Source organism: Rhineura floridana, chromosome 1 (assembly GCF_030035675.1).
Source record: "Rhineura floridana isolate rRhiFlo1 chromosome 1, rRhiFlo1.hap2, whole genome shotgun sequence".
NCBI lineage: Eukaryota > Metazoa > Chordata > Lepidosauria > Squamata > Rhineuridae > Rhineura > Rhineura floridana.
Genome location: NC_084480.1, coordinates 295509325 through 295528882, shown reverse-complemented (window position 1 = coordinate 295528882; position 19558 = coordinate 295509325). Strand labels below are relative to the sequence as shown.

The 19558-nt window shown below is 39.8% G+C and overlaps 1 protein-coding gene across 3 annotated transcripts in view; it reads left to right on the top strand.

The window, feature by feature from the left end:
• Window positions 1-19558, top strand: part of CSMD3 (CUB and Sushi multiple domains 3) — a 1044618-nt gene that overhangs the window by 989411 nt on the left and 35649 nt on the right. For all 3 annotated transcript variants that reach the window (XM_061605340.1, XM_061605331.1, XM_061605321.1), the window contains 5 exons: window positions 345-524; window positions 1496-1669; window positions 6001-6174; window positions 7089-7162; window positions 17904-18015. In XM_061605340.1, the coding sequence (XP_061461324.1) occupies window positions 345-524; window positions 1496-1669; window positions 6001-6174; window positions 7089-7162; window positions 17904-18015 (714 nt within the window). The remainder of the gene's footprint in view (window positions 1-344; window positions 525-1495; window positions 1670-6000; window positions 6175-7088; window positions 7163-17903; window positions 18016-19558) is intronic.

The following is a 19558-nucleotide window of genomic DNA, read 5'->3' as shown; positions in this document are numbered from 1 at the left end:
GTCCCTCTTTGGAGGGATACATAAGCCGGCTGGCTGGGGTGGCCTGGGTGTTCGTTTGTTTTTTGTTTGTTTTTTGTGTGCTGCTTTTTTTTTTTTTTGGTGGGATTAAGGAGGATTAATTTTATGATGTTTTAATTGGAAATTGGTTTTAAATTGTTTAGGACTGTGGTTTGTTTTTGTATATGTATATTATGTATAGCTTTTTGTTATTGTAAGTTGCCTAGAGTGTCCACTAACCTGGACAGATAGGCGACCAATAAATAAAATATTATTATTATTATTATTTAATATTTTCAAATATTTTCAACTGCTTTACCATCTGTTCTTTAACTAATTTCTTATAGTAATCAGTTGTGGGGATCCAGGTGTGCCAGCCAATGGGCTGAGATACGGTGATGATTACGTTGTTGGACAAAATGTTACCTATATGTGCCAACCTGGGTACACAATGGAATCCAACAGTTCCAGATTTCGTACCTGCACAACTAATGGCACATGGAATGGAATGCTCCCAACATGTAAAGGTATCAGTCTGAATTCACAAAGCTTTTCTCGTGCCATTCTCTCTAATCCAGCATACCTGTGCAGTAGACCAGTCATTGTGAGCTGCACAATCATCTTCTTTCTGCAATCCCAAGCATCAAGCAAAAGTACAAGGCTTATATGTCTTTTAGTGGGTTGCCATGCGTGGCTGGTTGGTAGGAATGAGATGAGAGTTCAGCCAACTGGAATCAAGACAGAAGCCATGGTTTCCAATAGGTTAGAACTACTTCTCAAGGAGCCCTGAACCTGCTGCTCTCCAGCAGGTTCTGGGCTTACTTCTACGTCACCCTGCTGGAGCTTCACCCTCCAAAATGTCTCTCCAAAGGATTGTGAGGTCCTCCTGAACAATGTTGGATAACACAGGAATCACCCCAAATCAGGTGAAAGTCCACCCAATTTGGGGCAAATCTTCTCTATCCCTGCACCCCATCCCACATTGTTCAGGAGGGCACCCTTACCCTCCAAAAAGGCTTTTGGGGTGATATAGGTTGCTGCAACTGGCATGGGACACTTTTTTCTGTGAACTTGCTCAAGTTAAGCCTTTATTGTTTGTTTTTAGTTACCATAAAAGTACTGCTGATAGGTCATTTACTTTTAAATAAATAAACAAAATGAGAGGTTTAAAAAGAGGATTTTTTTTTAAAAAAATGCAATATTGAATTCTATAGTGAATTCAAATGTATGGAGGTTGTGTGCGTGTGTGTGACCTTCAATTTGATTTTTGAACACATTTCTATATTATCTTTCGTTGCCAGGATAAATCGCTCAATATTACATGTGTTAGATCATAAAAAAGGGCAAGCAACGTGTTTCATGAAAGAACTTGCAAGGAAATGAGGTTATTCCAGTAATGATACTATAAAAAAGATTGGCACATATGGTTCTCCTGCTAACTATAGATACTGGGGACATTTGCAGCTGCTGTACCTAATGATTCTAAATGCTTTTGCAGCTGTTACCTGTCCAACTCCACCCCAGATTTCTAATGGAAGACAAGAAGGAACAAATTTTGATTGGGGATTTAGTATTAGCTATGTCTGCTCGTCTGGTTATGAACTGTCTTTTCCAGCTGTTTTGACCTGTGTTGGAAATGGAACATGGAGTGGGGAAGTACCTCAGTGCTTACGTAAGTAGCTCTTCAATTATTTCGTTTTATTTTTACATCTGATTTCATTCAATCATTTTGATATGTGCCAGAAGGCATGCATATAGACTAGGGATGAGGAATTTGTGGCCCTTCAGATGTTGAATTGTAACTCCCTTCAGCCCTGACCTTTGGCCATTCTGATTGGGGCTGATGGGAGTTGGAGTCCAACAACATCTGGAGGGCCAGAGGTTCTCCACCTCTGATACAAGCAGTTCTTCTCCCATATGAATCTGTCCACCTACTAATGTCCATCTGCTGTGAGCTGGTATAAAAAATAAACACAGGATAGAACAGCCTTCCAATTCAACGAAATGTGATAGAATTGGAAACAAGAGGTGAATCCCAACCCAAATGAACACTGAGAATACCTTAACATCCATTACAAAATCTGGAGCACATTGTAGAAATACACACACATTCCCTGACCCTTCATTCTCTAACCTTTTGTATTCCAGCACAATTTTTTCTCAAAGGACTAACCCCAATTAACAGTTCATTGGGACTGGTGTTAACTGCAGTTAATGCTAACTAGTGGTTATGTTTGAGTAGAATTTTAAGCTGGCTAGCAGCATCTGGTAAAAATAGTTTAGCATTAACACAATCAATTTTGTTTATAACTCGCTGGTTTAGTATTAACTACAATAAGAATATTTATTTATAACTCACTTGCATACTACCTTTTGCCAGAATGATTACAAGGTGGTTTTACTGCATAAAACTATACATCTATAATTAATTAAAATATGCAAAAAGATACCCAGAGTTTTATTAAAAACTGATACTGAATGAATGGCCTGAGAATGCCTGAGCAAATAGAGGTATTTTTAACAAGCGCCCCAAATACCAACTTTTTAGGTGCATGCCACACCTCCAAAAGATATATTTTCTTAAGGTGGGTGCCATTGCAGAGAAGACGGTCTTCTACATTGTAATGAGATGCATTTCCATCAGATCAGTGTCAGTGCTGCTGATGGAAGTTAGCTGCAGTTAAAGCCAGCAGAAGACGAGTGGCTGGAATTTGCTCTGGGGAGTGGATGGTCGAGAGGGCAGAGCGTACAATTTCATGGCCAAGTCCTGATTTCTTAATCATAGTTGGGAGATGTCTAGCATTACATCTGCTATAGTGATTTGTGTCTAATGTGTCATTGGTAGAGTGGTGTTTGATCCTATGCATTCCATAAATCAGGCCTGCATTAGCACACTGCATCCTTGGGCGACTGTCAGGGTCCCACAGGGCCCATCACTGCTGATACCTTCCCAGAGCTCCTCCGTAAACTATGTATGTATTTTTGGCACTCCACTAGGTGGTTGAGAGCCACTATTTTAAATCTTTCATGGTTATCTGGAATGTAGCATCATTCCTATGGTGATGCTCTATTTTGGGGCACTGTGGAAAATTAAAATAGTGGTTCCATCCGAGCACTGTAAACCTGCTGTAGGAGGTCCACCATTGGGACCAGGGTCAGCATCAGAAGGCAGCACCTTCAGGGGCCCCTCCTTAGGGTGGGTGGGTAGCACTCCCATGATCCATGGCAGCACAGATCACGAAAGGGAGCTCCCACGCACACACACACACTGCCACACTGGTCATGCTGCGGGCACAAGCATGCCATCAACCAAGATGGTGGCCGAGGTTTCCCTAAGGGACTGATGCCCCTGTCACCATCTTGGTTGATGGCAGGCATGCGTGCACAGCATGGGCAGCATTCACCAAGGGAAAGGTAGATAGGTGGGACATGCAAGTGCCAGGGCCCGGGGCAGGCTGATGCCCAAGGGCCCCGGCATGCCTGGCGCTGGCCCTGATTGGGACCTTTGCCAAGGGCTCTAACTTGAAGCTGGCCCTGGTGGAAGTGTGAGCTGACTCAGAATGATGTTTTACCTTAGTGAGCTTGGGACAAAAATACCTTGACCTCTTGAGGTCCTTGTTTTGTGCATATTTTAACTTCGAAGGAGTGCATAGAAGAAGGAACAATGACAGTGTTTTGTCTCATATTTTATAACAGAAAAGGAATTTTGTCAAATATGTCAAAAGTGCCACCAGAAGCAAGTTTGTACCAGCACTCTACTCAGGCGACACTCTGGCTGACATCAATAATAACTTGGCCTGCCAGGAGTACAGAAGAGACTTCAGCTGTGTCTCTGACAATTTGACTTTTGTTCCAATATTATATTAAATTACCAGCTTAATACCGAAATTTTTATTATCATAAAATTGCTGACATTGATGGATTTTGCAGTGCTGCAGATTTCATTACAATAATAAATGTGTGCTGCCTCTTTACACTATGCTGCATGCATAGATTTATCTTTTTTTAAATATATATATACTTACCTTTTAAAAAAGTAACTTCAGTGGGTTTAATTACCTGGGAAATGGATCTCTGCATGTTTTGTGCCAGAGAAAGAACATCACAAACAAAAGGACTAACAGGACCAAGCTGATGTAATTCATCCAAGAATTTGAATTTGCAGAATTGCTCAAAAATAAATCAAGGTGGGGAAACCCTAGAATTCTTGCATCAGTGCTATATACCTATGTCAATGGTAGTAGGTAATGTCAATTTGCCACAGATGAAAGGCATGTTACAGTGAAGACCAAATAAATCAGATGTGTGTTTAAAAGATATCTGAGATCAACATTAACTAATGATGAATATTGACAATGCATCTGTGGAAATCATACCTGTTGGAAACTTGTCAAAGCCTGATTATCTTTCAAAAACACTTCACAACCCCTGTATTGATCCAGCTTTTTAAGGCTGGGCTTAAGCCAACAGAGTTTAAATCCCTTTATATGTTTTCAGCTGTTTAATTAATATTATTACTACATAGCATTTATACAGCTAATTAGTAGGCCCAGTTCAGATATCACTCTGCATAACTGGCAGATGATTTCAGTCTCTGGTTTTAGAGCAAACTATGGTTACACTGGTCCCAATGCCATAGTAAACCATCATGCCACTATGCAGAAACAGTAAAAGGAAGGAGTGCATGACCATAAGAGAAGATATACAAACCAGCCAAGCCAGAGGGAACAAGCAAGGGACCTAAAATCTGAACCATGTTCAAAGTGCTTTCCTTTTCAACAGGAAAACAGATGGTCTCTGCTTGTTAATGAGAAAACTGACCAGCCTCAGTCACAGCAGAGGAGGAGGAGGAGATGGCGAAGCCACTTTCCTTTCCTTTAGTGATATTTCCTCTCAAAATATCGACATTTCCTTTCAAAATATTCATATTATCTTTTTTGGGGGGGAAGCAGTGGATAGTGGACAAAGAACACATTCAAATCGATACTGCCTGTTAGAATGAAAGAATGCTTTTGAAGCGACACCAGCCAAAGGATCCCATCCTTATTATTCATGGGGCCTTGGGCTGCTTTACATGGAACAATCTGAATCAGACCAGCGCCTTTTCAACCCTTTCCTTTCCCCCCCATCCTTGGCTTCCTTTGAGTTGAAGAATTCTTTCCTATTGATCAACTGTATTCCTAAATCTTATGACATTTCTGCCATGGGTTGGTTTCATTCAACACTGCCTCCCCAGTTAACTCTACTATGTGGCGTAAGTTAGAAGCGTTATTAATTATCACTTTCGCACATGGTCAGATTGCTTTGGAAATTATGAAGTGCAAACTTCTGTTGGGAAAAGAGAAAATCCTAGAACTTATAGTCTGCTACAACTGGTACTGTTTTCTCTGCATGCCTCTCCATTCTAGGGAAAAAATAAGACTGATGTGAATTGCTATGGTGTCTAGTTTCCATGGTTACCTATTCAGACAGGGAGTTACTAAGCATCCAACAATAGCATATAGCTGGGGAAAGGCTGGAGAAAAATACCGATGAATGATGTAGTTTCTCCATAAATTCCCCCTGTAAAAAATAACTCTCAGAATGCTCTGAATTATATTATTTATTTGTGTGTGGAATGTTTCAAAATCTTTTTTCCAAGCTTGAGTCTTATTAATACAAAGTAGCTTAAAAAAAAAAGACTCAACAACTTTGGACCCTCTTGCATATTTACCAGACATACTCATATGCTTTGACATACAGAAATAAATACATGTGAATTTTACTTTATGCTGCAAAATGTTAAGCAATGCAACACATGCACACACATGCTCTGTATGTAATGTGAGTGTGCATATGCACTTCAGATTATGAAGCAGCGAAGGAGACAGAATAGGAAAACCTATGCACTTGGGATTTCTGTTGCCATCCTGCATCTCCGAACAAACAAATACAGTGAGTTTGAAGAAACAATAACTGTCAAACATATTTTCCATGGTTGTTGTTTTTCATTTTTTTCTACAGCAAAGTTTTGTGGTGACCCAGGAGTACCTCCTCAAGGCAAAAGGGAAGGCAAGAGCTTCATTTATCAGTCAGAAGTGTCTTTCATCTGTAATCCACCTTTTGTGTTGGTTGGTTCTAGCACTCGGATATGTCAAGCAGATGGTACATGGAGTGGATCATCTCCTCGCTGCATAGGTAACATGGGATCTGTCCTAATCTTGTCCATGTTCTTCTCCTTTCTTTACATTTTTCATTCATGGTTTAATGCCGTGGGTGCAATCCACAACCTCTTGTGCAGCAAGGGCTGCTGATTTCCCCAAACTGGCCCTACAGGGCAGAATACCTTAAGAGTGTTTTTTTTTCAGAGATATGCAGGGCTGCAGGTGGAGAGGAGAAATTGTATGCACACACACACAAGAAAGACCTGTACACACACACACACACACACACGTACACAAACACTCTCTCACACACATACACACACACATACACAAGAAAGACCTGTACCCAGCACAAGTGTAATTACCTTCTATTCATGCAATGGGATCTGTATGTCCCAAATATATATCCCATTAGGGAGGAGTTTGTTGGAAGAGTACTTGCTTATACCTAAATTTCTCATTGAGGCTTTTTGTTGCCCCTAACCCCCCACATATTTTGTACTAAATATATGAAAATAGAAATCCTCAGCCAAAGTCCACAATCATGCTAGAGCAAATCAAGATTGCCTATAAAAAGGCCCTAAGTAATAGAAGGGGCACAAATAATTGAATAGGCTTTCCTTAGAGATGATAGCAAAGAGAGATGGCTTTGCCTTTAATATTTGCATAGAATGTTTATATGATTTGTTACATTTGAGTACATTTTTCAGTATCAACAGTCCAATCCTATGGATTATATTTTGAACAGAGATCAGGTGGCAAGGAACTTGCTCGAGTAGGTCTTTCTATACTATTATTTCATTTAGTTGCATGTATTGATTATGAGATTAATATTTGGGTTCCTCAATTTAAATGCTGACACTTCTGGAACTGGTTTGCGTGACTTTGGTTGCAAGCCAATATATAATTAGTAATGTCTTATCTTTTAAAATTGTCTCTTTGTCTTAGAACCTACTCGCACAGCGTGTGATAACCCTGGAGTGCCCCGTCATGGATCACAAAACAATACTTTTGGCTATCAGGTAGCTCTCATCAAGTTGAATTTACATTTCATTCCATAACTGTGGTCTTTTGAATATCATCCAAAAACCAATCCTACTTTATCAAGTTCTGTTATGATCTGAAGCTGATCAACTATGAGAGAGTCTGAATATAATATTAACTTATAAATCCTAGTAGAGTAATAATAATTTTGAGTCTAAGGTTTTATAGTTCTTATTTATTTTATTTACTTATTCTATATATAACACTAGCTTTATACTCTTGATTTATCTTCATAACTATCCAGTTAAGACTAGCATTCCAAGTACACTTAACTAGAGAATAAGCCCCATTGAACTGGGACTTCTGAACAGACATGGTGTGTTTGTCTGTAGTATTCCTATGCTGCCCCATCACCAAATTTCTGTAGGCAACATACATAAAAACTGCTAGGAATTTTAATATATATATATAAATCACAGCAGGGTTGTGTTAAGATTGTGTTAATCAAATCTTTAAAATATTTAAAAGCCAGAACCTGATAATCTGTTGAGAAGCCTTGGATTATTATTTTTTTAAGTCTTTGCCAAGTGCCAGAAAGAATACAAAATATGCTATTTGGGGAGGGCATTTCAGAACTGGGGTGCTATCCCTAAAAAGCTCCTTCTTTCCCATAAACCCCCACCAGATCTCACGTCATGGTGCCAGTGCAAGAAAGGCCTCATCCAGGTAACCTGGCCTCAAGCTATTTAGGGCTTTATAGATTGAAATCATAACTTTGAATTGGACAAGGAAACAGACTGGAAGCTAGCGGAGCTGGCAGAGCGTTGGTATAATATATTAAAATGTATAGGATTGCGCAGTTTAGTCATAATTATTCCAATTTCACAGAAAGGATACTGAGAAAATGTGTACTTGTCATTCAAGGGCAGGCACTAATTCAGCGTTGGGATTTGAACCCAATTTTGCCTGGTCCAAATCACACTATTTTTGATTTAAGCCTTATTTATCTGAACATTTTAGAGATCATCCCAAATGTTCAGATAATGTTTTATATGTTAATCAGTTGATATGGTACTAGTTCTGACAATCTACGGGTTGCATTAAATGATGTTCAGATACTTGAGAATGGGTGGTAATTACAGTTCATGGGATCTCTTACTAGAGTCCGTAGTTTTTCAATTTCAAATTTGAAAGTATATTTTGATAAGATGTTGTTTGTGGTACTTTTTTCGAATAGAATACTTTGGCTACAGCTGTATTTCTGTTAAATGGGGACAATCACATGCTGATTGGAAACATACTGTGGAGGTTTTAGCCTTAGGAGTTTAAATGTAGCAAAATTCCCATTAAACGTGAAAGACTATTAGACTCATATTGGTTCATAGAAAGGAAATCTCTTACAGGATGATTCTACTTGCTCTGAAGCTAAACTGATCAAATGTAAATGTGCCCCATGTTATCAGTAAGTATACAAAAACCAGGCCCATAATTTTGTATCTCTTATAATATAATTTGCATTTATGTATACTATATTGTAATATAATGTATAAATTCTGCATTAAAATGTGCTTATAAGAACTACTCTACACTGAGTACAAAGCTTGGATACAATGGCAATAATGCTTTAGGAGCCTCCAGAGTACAGTGAGCATCTTTGTTTGCAAATATTCAGTGCAGATTTTAAAGAATGGCTCCATGTTTAAGGCTGCAGTATCAAGCACAATTACTAGGGACTAAACCCCATTGAACACATTCAAAACTTACTTCCAAATAAACATACATGAAATTGCACTTTTGTATGTGCTTCTGCCTCTTTAAAAGCCTTCTGGCAGAATTTCCATGAAGCAATTTGCAACCATGAAGAAGACAGTAGTGCTGAGACTGGAGGAAGTGAAATGTATGACTAGTAGAGACAGATGTTCAGTAAAGACACTAGGATAAGAAATAGTAGCCAGGGGAGAAGAGAAAGGAACTTTGCAAGGCAATAAAGGAGATTCAGAGCATTGGGAATTGAGCAAGGATGACCCATATATTTTCAATTTTCTACTACGAAGCTTCTACTTTTAACAAAAGCAAAAGTGGAGACCACAATGCTGGGCAGTTCCCTGTGCAGTTGGTAAGAAGAGCAGTGGAGGCCAATGGCCGCCATGCTTTAATTTAACTCCACTTTTCCCATTCCTCCTCACACACAGACATGGCTTCTGCAGAACAAATGTCATCAATCTCAAAACAACCAGACAACTCCGTCCCTTCTGACATCCTCGATTCAGAGATTAATATTAGAAGATCTCCAGAATAAAACCCCAGGGCCAAACTATACCCAACTTTAATCCCTGAAATATATATGAGTTTCATTTATATATAAGCCTGACTTCTCTACAGTTCCATGGGCACACTACTTCGGTTTGGCTTCCTTGTGGAGAAGGGATCCCTGGGGACATGGTATTTTTGGAATATTAGATTTATTTACAGATATATAAATAGATTTATTTATTTATTTATTTATTTATATCCTGCCCTTCCTCCCAGCAGGAGCCCTGGGTGGCAAACAAAAGCATTAAAAACACTTTAAAACAATATAAAAACAGACCTTAAAACACATTAAAACAACACAACTTTAAAAACATTCTTTAAAAATGCTTTAAAAACATCTTAAATAAAAAGGGTTAAAAAACATACTGTTTAGGGGGGGAAAGGTTTACCAAAAAAAACATATTAAAAACAATTCCAACACAGACGCAGACTGGAATAGGTCTTAATTTAAAAGGTTTGTTGAAAGAGGAAAGTCTTCAATAGGCGCCGAAAAGATAACAGAGATGGCGCCTGCCTAATATTTAAGGGGAGAGAATTCCACAGGGTAGGTGCCACCACACTAAAGGTCCATTTCCTATGTTGTGCAGAACAGACCTCCTGATAAGATGGTATCTGCAGTAGGCCCTCACCTGCAGAGCGCAGTAATCGACTGGGTATATAAGGGGTAAGACGGTCTTTCAGGTATCCTGGTCCCAAGCTGTATAGGGCTTTGTACACCAGAACTAGAACCTTGAACTTGGCCCAGTAGCAAATAGGCAGCCAGTGCAATTCTTTCAGCAACAGGGTGACATGTTGGTAATACCCTGCCCCAGTGAGCAGTCTCGCTGCCGCATTTTGCACCAGCTGCAGCTTCCAGACCAACCTCAAGGACAGCCTCACATAGAGCTCATTACAATAATCCAGCCTGGAGGTTACTTTAACCTGGTGCCCTCCAGATGTTGCTAAACTAATTGTCCATCATACCTGATCATACCATGATTCCCGGGGATTATGGGAGTTGTAGTCCAACAATATATGGAAAACACCCCCCAAATTGCTTTATGCACACACACACATTTATTTAAATCAACCCCCCCCAAGCTGGGAGAGAGGGAATGTCACTTTCTAGGTTCTAGTGGTCTCTCCCATTCAAAATCCTTGAGAAAAAATTCATTTATTTCTTTACCATTAGCTCACTAAAGCTATCTATCAGTAACTTTATGCCATTAACAAGCAACTTGCTTGACATAGGTGAAATAGTTTGAACTACCTCTTAGTGCACCCATGCATAGATTCAAAGGTTCTTCACTTTCGCCTTAAGCCTAGAGCTGTTCAGAGTCCTTGTGTGTAGCAACTGCATTTCACCTAGGCTCATGCCGTTGCCCCAGTAGTAAATCTAAACAGGCAGACTTAAAGAGGAAACTCTCAACAGAGGTTTATCTCAGGACTAGGGATAAATACGGGTAAAAAAGAATGGAGTTCCACAGCAGAAGGTTATGCTTTTTATTGACTACACATTTCTATATGAGTATATATGAGCATACATAGTCTGGTCAAAGCCAGTAAATGAATAAATCAGAATGAATAATACAACACAAAACCAAAGGTTATTAAATAATATAATATATTCTTATACAGTCTAGATATCTTAACACATATATAGAAAAGAATGACTGTTTAAATCTCACCCACGGGGGCTCAGATAAGACTCAGCAATTAGGCAAACGACAGCAGTATGAGAAGTCCATGAGAACTGATCCAAAACTGCATTTGTGCTCTCTCTTTCATAGTTTCTCATCTAGATCATCTGATCTGGAACTGCATCACCTTTCCATTCCTACAGTCTTTTCTCACAGATAAATTATCACAGACTTTTCATAAACATTCTCATGGGACATACTCACAAACAAACACCTTTCCATTCTCATAGATCTCTATCTCAGATCTCACCTAAGGTTACTATGGGACATCCGGAGAAGCCTAATAAAGTATTCTTCCCAGTCTCATCAATGTTTATGAGTGAGACCAGACTTGTTGATTTAAGAGCTACAATCTTGGCTGTATGACCAGACTTCCTGGAGGGGGAGAATGGGTACAGGAATACTTGTCTTTCCAAAATACATTTTATTTCAACTCTGAAGGGGGCAAAACACTTTAACTATAGACTTATATAATATATACATTATTTAAATGGGCCTACTACGTAGGTATGACAGGAATATCTGTCCAGCATCGAAAACAATATGTAATTTCTTTTTTTTCCCCTCCTCTCTCCTTTGTATTTTTTTCTACAAAACGCAGCTATAGCAAAGAGTGGAGCTGTAGGTTCTTAATGCTTGCAGTGTGTCTTCACCACCACAAGACATCACATCCCCCAAGCTTCTTTTCACCCAATAGGCAAAGACAGGGATGTATGTTTCCTCTGCAAGATGAAAACCCGTCTGGGAGGGGATTGTAACAGAATACACTCAGAGAAAAAAGTGTTAAGAAGCCCCAATACCCCTTGTGCCAGTCTTCAGCTAGAGATTGCAGCCTATGTAGCTACATTTTCTAAAAGGGAAACAAAAGTCTGAAAAAAATCCACAGGGCTGAGCAGTTTCTTGGTCTGATATTTGTTCCTGTGGCTCTCTGTAGATACTAATAAAATTGCTGAAATGCATCCAGATGTATGCCACTTTAGCCCAATTTGAATTGCATCTGAGGCATGTTAATGAAACTGTAACATAACAGGAACAATAATTCTGTGCATTCAATATCTGTGCCAACCTGTCCAGTGCTTTGTTAATATTGTAAATCTTTCCTGAACAGCTGAGCAGATTGCACAAAGACAAAATATATTCGGATGTCAGGTTTTAACCAACTTCATCTGCAAGCTTCAAAAACAAATTGCTTTCATGAAATGAACTGTGGGCTTGAAATATTTGTGTAGACCTAAGAAATTGTTTATAGCACTCTGACCATAAGCTATTACAGAGCAACATAGCACTGAGCTGAAATAACTGGGATTTATTTAAAGCAATCTGTCATTTATGCAAGACTCTTAACGTCTATCCTTTTTTCAGATTTATTTTGTGTGCGCATATGTGTATGTGTGTGCATGTAAATTCAGCAACTTTCTTTATATTAAACCTGAAAGGATCCAAGGCACAATCAGAATTTAGGAAGAAAAATAGCTCCGTTACACTTGTGGTAGCCTGGTATTTACTTTTGGGTCAGTTTTATGAAATTTTGTATGAAACTCACCATGGAGATAGGAGCGACCTAGAAAGCCATTCTTTCCTGTGAATGTAATGCTTATGAGAAGTATGAAATACATAGCCGAGGAAGATGAGATTGTTTTGCAATAAAAAAGTGCAGTGTTAGATACAAAACTGAAATGAAAGGATTTTCTCCCCCCTCCTCCATGGGTTCTACTTGTCCTGTATTCTGCTCCTTCTCAATTCCCGTTTAACTATAGCCCTCTTCAGGCAGGCACTCAGTCTGAACTCGCAAAGGAGCAAGTGGGAATATGCAGGGGAACTCCCTTCCCCTCAGTGATGATGCACACACTAGGCATACTCCCCTGCTCATATGGGATCAGTGTTAGTCTGAAGAGGACTGGGGACGGGACTCCTGGTTTCTATCCCCATGTTGGAAATCCTATGTGCAAGTAAAGCAGCCCCATTCAGACTAATGCTGATCATAAATTATTTGGCTAGTGTGTCCAGCATGTGCAGCGTTATTCAAGGGCCACGCTCATCTTGTCCATTCCCTCTTGCTGCTTTGTGTGTTGATGCAAAATGCCTGAAGAGGACTTACGAGTAGGGATGTCGGAGAATTTAGACAAAAACAGAAACAGGAGTGGAAATTGTTGATATTGGCTTATTCATCCCATATCTGGAATGGGAATCAATCCAATGAATACAACTGGTATTCGCTGTTGTTGTTGCTTTCAGTCCACAAATGATACATAATTGATTATCCCACCCCCGTTTGCATTGTGTTTCTTTTGCACTGAAATGATTGTGCTGGAATAATGTGTGGACAATGTAACTTATATAATTTACATAAATGATTTCACTACAGCAGACAGCAAGACAAATAATGTAGTTTTGGGGGAAGAAAGTGTTACATGTGATGAATACAGGGTGGAATGGAAAATAATGTCGTCTTACATCCCTACTTAGGAGTATATCTAAAATGAATTCTGCTATTGGTGCATGCCCAGTTTGCTGCAGCTTTCTGTTTGTTTGGTGAATTTGCATCTTTTCTCTCTCTCTGCTACTAGTGAGTATGTGTGTATTGATAAAACACTTCCAAAAAGCAACCAGTGTGATAGTACATATGATTCCATGAAGATTCACTTTGTGCGATGTCTTACTGATGCACACACATGGTTCTACATGCAAACAAAATCTTGAGACAATCATAATTTACATCACATCAAGATTGTTTGTTTTGTGGTATTATTTCAGTTATAACTTCAGTAATGTGGGGGGAAAGGGAAGACTCAAACAAGCTAAAGCAGGGGTAGCCAATGTAGCAGCCTCCAGATGTTGTTGGACTCCAACTCCCATCAGCCCCACATTGCCAGTGGTCAGGGATGATGGTAGTTGTAGCATAGCAATATCTGGAGGGCACAAGTTTGACTATCCCTAAAGTAAAGGATGCCATGGTTTGAACCTGGGACCTTTTGCATACAAAGCATCTGGTTAGCCACTGAGCAAGGAAGATTTGAATCTGCTCTTTTATTTAAAGGTTATGTTTTATCTATGAGCTCTGTTTTTACTGTATTTTAATGCATTTTTGTTGTTTTTTATGATACTGTGATTTTAAATTGTTCAATGCCATCCTGAATAGTGCACATAGGCACTAGGGGGGCAGGTAGAATTGTACCTACCTATGGCAAGTTACATGCACAGTGCCCCAAACAACTTTCAGAAACTAAAATATCATTTCAAAAACAAACTCCCAAAGTTCAGGGAGAAATTTAGATGAAGAGAATTTCAGAAGTATCCCAAATCAAAAGATGCCTCAGCCACTGATGCCAGATCTGGTTTTTCAGGAATTATTTCTGCAACGTGAAAAAATTTTTTTTTTAAAAAAGCTGTTGCAAATAAACATATGAACATTCCTTATACCACATTCAAACACTGGTCCACCTAGCTCAGTACTGTCTACTGACAGTAGCTTTCCAGGGTTTCAGGCACGTGTCAGTTACATTATCATGCATTTGTGGTTGTTGGGAGGCCTTCATTATCTTGTTTTAACTGGAGATGCCAGAGATTGAAGCTGGAAACTTCTGCTTGCAAAGCATGCACTCTACCACTGAGCTACAGCCACAGTAAAAATATTTAAAACAAGACCCTTAAAATTAATTTGTTCCCAGTCCTATTTGAAGATGCAGTGAATAAAACCTGGAACCTTTTGTATGCAAAGCATATGTTTCACATATGAGCAAGAAAAAAAACACCCCTATTTGTATTGTCCTATTGACTGAAATGTAACTTTGTTTTAGTACATCAGAAACTGACCTCAGATTTGCCCAATGCTGAGGTGCTTTAGAACTAATTTTGTGCATGATATGTCCATTAAACATGGCTAATTCAGATCATGAAACTGGTCTTGAGAATATCTGAGGGAACTCCACTCTCTCTGATTGCCATCTTTTCAAATGTTAAATGCCACCACTGAATTTTTCAAATGACAGATGCATGTAGATTTGCTTTAAAATCTGTTTTAGGTCAAAACTAGATATGATACTTAATTGGTCTTTAGCAATCACATTAGAGTTAAAAACAAAACCTAAATAATTAAGAACAGGCATGGGAGGGTGTTTTAATCTTTTCTTCCCTGTCATGGTCCTGGTGAAAATCTTTCCCTCTGAAGCTGCTATAGCGAAGTTCCTGTTGCCAGATGGGTAATTTTTTCAGACCCATGGGAGCAAGGAAATGTTTCAACTCCTTGCTATTAATTTAACAAAAACCAAAACTGGTGTGATTGCAAAGTCATATTTATTTATTTATTTGTTAAATTTTTATACCGCCCCACTAGCATAGCTCTCTGGGCGGTGTACAACAAAAAATACAGATATATACAATAAGATCCCATAATGTAATACAACAAGAACATATATAACAGAATAAAAAATCTAAAATCAGTTACAGCAAATTTTAAAACTAAATTAAAATTAGATTAAAATGCCTTAGAAAAGAGGAAGGTTTTAACTTGGCGCCAAAAAGATGACAATGTCAGCGCCAAGCACACCTTATCGGGGAGACTATTCCACAGTTCGGGGGCCACCACTGAGAAGGCCCTAGTTCTTGTTACCGCCCTCCGAGCTTCTCTATAAGTCGGAACTCGGAGGAGGGCCTTCAATGTAGAATGCAGTGTAACATCATGTAACATCCTGTCTAGTTGAGCATTTAGAGGCTGTGCACAATCATACATTTAAAGCACATGACTTCCCTCAAAGAATCCTGGGAACTGTAGTTTACCCCTTAAAGAGCTACAATTCCCAGCACCCTTACTAGACTACAGTTTCTAGGATTCTTTGGGGAAAGTCATACACTTTAAATGTACTTTAAATCAGAGCTTGGAAAAGTTACTTTTTTGAACTACAACTCCCATCAGCCCCAGCCAGCATGGCCACTGGATTGGGCTGATGGGAGTTGTAGTTCAAAAAAGTAACTTTTCCAAGCTCTGCTTTAAATGTATGGTGTGTACACAGTGTTTGCCTTATTGGGTGACAAGCTGGCATACAGCTGTGGTGTCCATTTGTGCAACTGACATCTGCTGGGGAACCCTCCATAGCACATGGGGGTCATGTGGAGGAGCTGCAGAAAGAGGGGAGCAGGGCAATTCTGCTTGCCTGACATTTTATCTTGCTCATTGTGCTAGGATTCTTGTTACAAGGGACCACTTGCTCCCTCCTTTCTTACAAGGTAGAATATGCTGAGAGACATTTATTTAGGTCTTTAATCATCGACAGTTGACACCACATTAATTATTTTTTAATCTGGACAAGTGGAATCCAGATCTACAGTATTCTTGGGGGAGCAGGTGACAGACCTTCCAGCACCCTCTAAGTAATCAGGTAGCTAGCAAGACCATTTGTTACTACAGCTCATAACTCGACTCCTAATTCAAGGTGCTCGTTGAAGGATTCAAGGAATAGAAGGAATCAGAAACTGCATTAAAAAGAAAACAAGCAGTAAGGTCTAACTAACATAATGCACAAGGCTTACCTGAGTGCAATTTTTGATTCAAGTTCAGCACTTACACAAAGAGCAGTGTCCATGTACAGTTCAGCAGGACTCCTCAGGAAGCTGAAGCAAGCAAGCAGCAATCTTCAAGGGAAAAGAGACAGGGGAAGAGATATGACTTCAGGGGAAATGTCATATTGAAACTACCCTGTTTGATGTTGTGTGTCAGGAGGACAATGAAAGATGACCGGGGAGAGGGACAATAATTTAATCAAAAGAAGCACTGGAGGTATGGGATGCTGACAGGTAGGCTGAATCACATGGAGGTGGGTGATTAGCATTTTCCATTCATGAGACTCAGGGAAGAAGTGTAAATCGGAGTGCATCTCCTTTTGGGTTCCTGTCAGATGGGTTCATCAAAAAAGGGAAGTCCATCTGCATGTGTATTCAAGCAATTTCAAAGACTGTGTGCATTCTTCATCTTGCCCTTATTGAAGGAGATCTTTTTAGCAGAAATAATATTCTAAAAGAGAAAGAGGATTTTAACTGCTTTTCTTAAAATTCCGATCTTAGGCTAGGCTTTTTCCTGCTCTGGGTAGAAAGCATGAAACCTTATCATGCTAGGCTATTGTTGAAGTCTTACCATTTGAAATGACCATAAGCTTATTTGTGGTTTGCTGAGCAAATTGAAGCGTGATTGGCTATGTGACATATTTATTCTGAAGAGTGTAATGAACAGAGATGGTGCAAATAACTAATGTGAATATTAAAGTGCTGCTTTTGAAAAGTAAACAACAGCTTCTCATTCATTGTGCTGCCCTTTCTGGAGCAGATTCGGAGAAAGGAGAGAAAGGGAACGTCCCTTTGTGCTAACAGGAATTACTTCATTGGATAGAGCCCTTAAAATTGTGTGTTGAGTGTGGCCAGGAAACAGGGAGAGTGTCTTTTTCACTTACTGATTGAAACAAATAGTAATCACAGGTCTGTAGGTAGCAGCAAGTAATTACTGAATGAATGTTACAGTTGCCTTTCTGTTTGTGTCAGAAATATATTTTGCTTTTCAGAGGTTGATAGCCCAGAATCGATTTTATGTATCAACTGTATTGATTTTTTATGTCATCGTGTTGTAACACTCACTTTATTCATAGACCCTTTAAAGTAGTAGGTAGTTTATGAAAAATACCATACCATGTTAAAATAAATAGGAATCCAGGTATTACTGAAATCAGAACTGAAAAAGATATATCATATTGTATTCACCATTTAATTCGCCATTGACCAAATCAGTATAATGTTTTGATAGGTGGGGAATGTTGTACAGTTTCACTGCAGAAAAGGATACCTTCTTCAAGGCTCTACAACTCGCACCTGTCTTCCTGATCTTACCTGGAGTGGTATTCAGCCAGAATGCATACGTAAGTCATGAGACAATTATTTTTCCCTGGGGTCTGAGCCCATCATGTGATCTATTAGCACCACCTATTGTCTGAAGGGAGGAAATGCAACAAGAAGTCGAGTGCAACACTCCTTCCAAGCTTACTCCTGTCCATTTCCTGCTTTTGTCCAAGGCGGTTCTATTTTATTCCTTTCCTGTTTCTTATCCTTGTCTCTCGCCATTAGTGGTTTTTCCTCTTGCCCACCTTGCCTTTTTAGGCATTTTCTTCGTTTGTACATTTTTTTCTCCTCTGCAAAAAAAAAGTAAAAATTTCTCGTTGTTTGTGGCCTTCACCCTCCCTCTTGTTAAGATGTTCACTTCATTTGTTGTTTCCTCAGACCATCCTGTTCTTCTACCTTAGTCTCTCAGTTCACAATCCCCTTTTCTTGCACCCTTTTCATTGCCCTCCCTGTCTCCTGTTTTCACCATTTTGGTTTCTCTTTCCTACCTTACTGGGACCCGCCATTTTGTCTGCCCTGTCCTTTCTCCCTGTGAGCCATTTTTATTGTGGGTTTTCTTCCATTTTCACCTGTGGCCTTTTTAACTGTCAGACTTTCTCCGTCCCCCCCATCTCAGACTGGGTGGAGAGTTTTTTCTGCCTGCCACTAAACAGCAGTTTTAACTTTCCAGTCACTGCCCCCCCCATCCTGTACATACTAAGGATGCTCCTGACCACCCCTGCTGATCAGTTGGGCAAGCCTTGCCAGCCTCATCTGGGATTGCCTCTATGCCTTCACAAGCCTCAACTGAGGGGTCCTCTGCCCCGTGCCTAAGACTAAGAGACCTGCCCCACCTCCTGAGTGAGGCCACTGGTCATAAAATTAAGAAGACAAAAAAAACCCTAAGCATACAGTGACTCATGACCACTGAAAATTCTACTGAAAGGGCAGCATTGCAGGCTTCTAGAAGGGCTAAATATACTGAACAAGTGCCTGATGGGTTTTCTACATCACATACTACACCCAAGTACTCTAAGCCAGCTCGTCAGGTAGCTCTAGATCAGTTCTCTGATGATGATGTTCAAATATCTGCTGAGGTTGTTCGATTGCTCAATTCCCCCCCCCCCGACTCCTCAGAAGAGGATGCCAATATTGTCTCCAGCATCTCTAGATCTGGCTCATCTTCCCAGGGGGCTTATTCTGTCTCAAAGACCTCTTCTGCCTTTCAACAGCCCCAGCACGTGCAGTAGCCTTTCCAACTGTCTGCTGAGGCACTAGCACAGATCCAAGATGCCCTGTTGGGGATGTTGGCATCTGAGGTCCACATCTCTTCTCCAGCTATGGTCCAAGGTCATAAGGCAGTTGCCAAAACACATCATCTGTGGCAGGAAGGTAACTCCTCTGAGGAGGAGAGGACTTCATCTCCAAATCCTTTCAACCTCTCTGGTGGCAGGGCTCCTGGATCTTACTTATTTGTGCATATTTGTGATACTATTCTAGAACCACATCTCCCAGATGATGAGTTATGTGGTGAGTCTGAGGTGGAAGAGGTTTCATCTCAACAGCTTTTTCCAACCCAGATAT